The sequence below is a fragment of the Nematolebias whitei genome, chromosome 8, assembly GCF_014905685.2.
Source record: "Nematolebias whitei isolate Nwh7 chromosome 8, NemWhi1, whole genome shotgun sequence".
NCBI classification, from domain to species: Eukaryota; Metazoa; Chordata; class Actinopteri; order Cyprinodontiformes; family Rivulidae; genus Nematolebias; species Nematolebias whitei.
The window spans coordinates 931,101-934,142 of NC_056505.1; the positions used below are offsets into that span (position 1 = coordinate 931,101).

At 42.8% G+C, this 3,042-nt stretch overlaps 1 protein-coding gene across 1 annotated transcript in view; it reads right to left on the bottom strand.

Annotated features, from left to right (window-relative positions):
* Positions 1-2,018: 2,018 nt before the first annotated feature.
* Positions 2,019-3,042, bottom strand: part of LOC119412958 (iporin) — a 63,807-nt gene continuing 62,783 nt past the window's right edge. Inside the window, exon 8 of the mRNA XM_037679969.1 lies at positions 2,019-2,788. Coding sequence (XP_037535897.1) covers positions 2,581-2,788 — 208 coding nt within the window. The 3' untranslated portion in view covers positions 2,019-2,580. The remainder of the gene's footprint in view (positions 2,789-3,042) is intronic.

Genomic DNA, 3,042 nt, shown 5'->3' on the forward strand with positions numbered 1-3,042 from the left:
CGTCACATTTCAGGATCTGATTATTAGACACAGATTCAATGTTCAATACAAATATTTCTATATTTATCACCAATGTAGCATGAAGCTGCACTGCTCTAAATATGACCCCGACCCTTATTCATCTTCCAGACTCACCATGAATCGTGTTTTTTTTAAGTTTCCTCTGACTTCAATAATGTCTGATGTTTTTCTAAACATTTCCTGTCCTTGGACACAGAGTCAGCTACAGTCTGACTAATGTTAATCTTATTTCTTCCTGTTTCTAAGAAAGAAAATCAAATCATTAATGAAGTTTGTTTTATTTGATTAACAAGTGTGAACATGAATAATTTTGATTGTTGTTTTCAATCATTATGATGAAATCATGTGAAATATTACAATGTGAATAAAATATTTCTCTGTTCTGTTTTTCAGAAAGTGATTGTTCCTTCAGAGACACCTGTGAAAAAGTTCTTGGAGCTGGAAGCTGCTTTCTTCAGAGGGGAGCCACAATGTCCCAGAGAGTAGTCAAAATAATCCTGAGCAGAGAGCTGTTGTTTTGCACGTCTTGGACCCCCGAACTGAGTGGTTCGTTTTGGACTCCTGATGCGGAGAGATCGTCTCCGGCCCCGAACCGGAAGGTGGTTCATCTGTGGACCTGATACTGGAGGTCGTGCCAAGGTCCACTCGTTCAACTCCTGAGCAGCTAAACATGTCGCTCAAATTACAATTGTTAGAAGTTTAACTAACTGCAGAAGATTAAGCCTTTTCTCACTGCAAGACTCGTTCTCAGCTTGAAGTCCAAACTGACAGAGGGTGCTGATGGACGGTGCACCTTCTCATCAGCTGTTGCTCTCACAGACCCCTGAAGCTGTCACAGTGATGGTCAGCTACCTTGGGCAGTTCCAGGCAAGTCCTCCTCGTGGTGTCTCTGGTCAGATCCATCATAGAACCCCAGAAAGTAATAGTGTTACACACATTAGTAGTTGTAAACACTATAATACATGTTGGTTTAGTGCTTACCTTTAACCTAAACATTTAAGGAGTAAACAGTTTTAATAATCACATTAAAAGTTACAAATGTTGTCTTTGGTGCCTGTTTGTTTTTCAAATGTATTAGTGTGTGTGAATGACAGCCATTAACTTTATGAAGTTCAGTCCATTTCCTTCTATCAGTTGACCGGCAGTTCTGCCACATCCAATATGGCGGCTGCCTTGACGTACCGCTGCAACGGGTCAGCCCGCTCAATGAGGTGTCCACTAACTGTCTCACCAGTCCTCTGTTGTGAACGCCCTGGCACATGACAATAGCCAATCAGTGATGGAGAAAGGTCAGGGGAGCTTTGCTATGAAATAATGATGAATGACTGTTTGAAATGTGTTTAACAGGTTAACCCAAAAACCGCTGATCTGACTCCAAATCCAGCCAAATTATCCCTGCCTGCCCAAAGTAATATTCACCTGCAAAATCAGAATGAAAACCGTCAAATCTGGCAACACTGCAGCTGGGTTTGAGAGGAAAGGAGGTAGGAACAAAGACAGAATGACATGTCCAGGTGTACTTTCTACAGGAGGAACCTCCATGCAGCTGCTTTAGTTTTTCTATTAGCATTAGCAACCAACCTGATGGTACATTACTGCTACCAGTGGCAAGGAGTGTGGATCAGGACATCCATCATCTTTCTAACTTCCTTTCCGGGTCGCGGGGGTCACTGGCGTCCATGTCCAGCCATCACTGTGCGAGAGGAGGGGGAAACGTGGATGTGTTTTTGCATAAATGTTATTGCTCTGCCTCGACTAACCAACTGCAGAGAGGAACACGTGTGTACAAGTACAGTATCGGACCGATACCCAGGACTGGTACTGGTGCATCCCTATTAAAACCACAAAGAAAGCTCTGCCACGGTGCAGGAAGGCGGAGCTGAAGCACAGCAGAGAGGGACAGTCCAACATGTTGTAATAAACTTAAATCAACCTTCATGACCTCCAACTTTAATAGTTGTCCTTCAGGTTGTGAATGGTTCTGAAAAAGAAACACAAACAGAAAAAAGTAAACTTCTTTCCCTTTTTGCTTTGACTGTAAAAAAAACAGTCGAGTTTCTTTTCTGCTGTTAATATTAACCGGAGTCCCTTTGTTCTAAGAGGAGGACATGGTTCAGAAAGGTAACTCCTGTTTTTAGACCGTAAACAGTACCAGGAAGTAGCTTTGACTTGTATGTTCCTAAAATTCATGATTCTTGTTGATTCTGATGAGTGGCACTGCGAGGTAACGAAGCAGGACTCGTGAAGTGGAATCAAGAGAACAGATGGATGCGAGATGAAGATCCGAGTCCATCTCAAGTAGTTGGACTTGAGCTTGTAGGACAGTGTTTGTCTTTGGGTTTGTTTCTCGTCTGTTCTCCTGGTTGTTAGACATACGCATGCATCTGAATGTGATGTAGTGCTTGAACCTACATGCTTCTGTTGCACAACTTCCTGCATTATCTTCATGTTTTGTGTTTTTACGGAGTCTCCCAACGAGGAGCTGGAACCTGTAGAACTGTGGCAGAAACCCATCAACCCGCTGATCCAGCTGGATTCCTGCTGTGAAGCAGAACGGACTCAGAGCCGTTTGAGTCTACCGGCGTCATGGCTGACCTCCGTGCTGCTGAGGGTGACGTAGATGATGGGAACCAAACCCCGCGTGGAGCCCAAAGAGCAGAGCAGCCAGTCAGCGCTGGCCTTTCTCAGAACCTGCAGGTCGTCGCCCTTGTTGAAGCTCAGCTGGCCTGGCTCGGTGGCGATGTGGTGGCACAACGCTCGCACATTTCTAAGATCAAACCGGAGACAAAACAGGTGTTAAATGTAGTTTTTCTGATTAGATTTTAGATCAGCACTTGTGGATCTAACATTAAACTCACTTTAAACATAAGAGACGGTTTGTTTGTTAAAAGTTTGTTAGGTAAAATTAACTAAATTTGTTTGTTACAACTAAGTAAAGTTTGTTAAAATTAACTAAAGTTTGATACAACTAACTAAAGTTTGTTTTTTACAACTAACTAAAGTTTGTTACAACTAACTAAA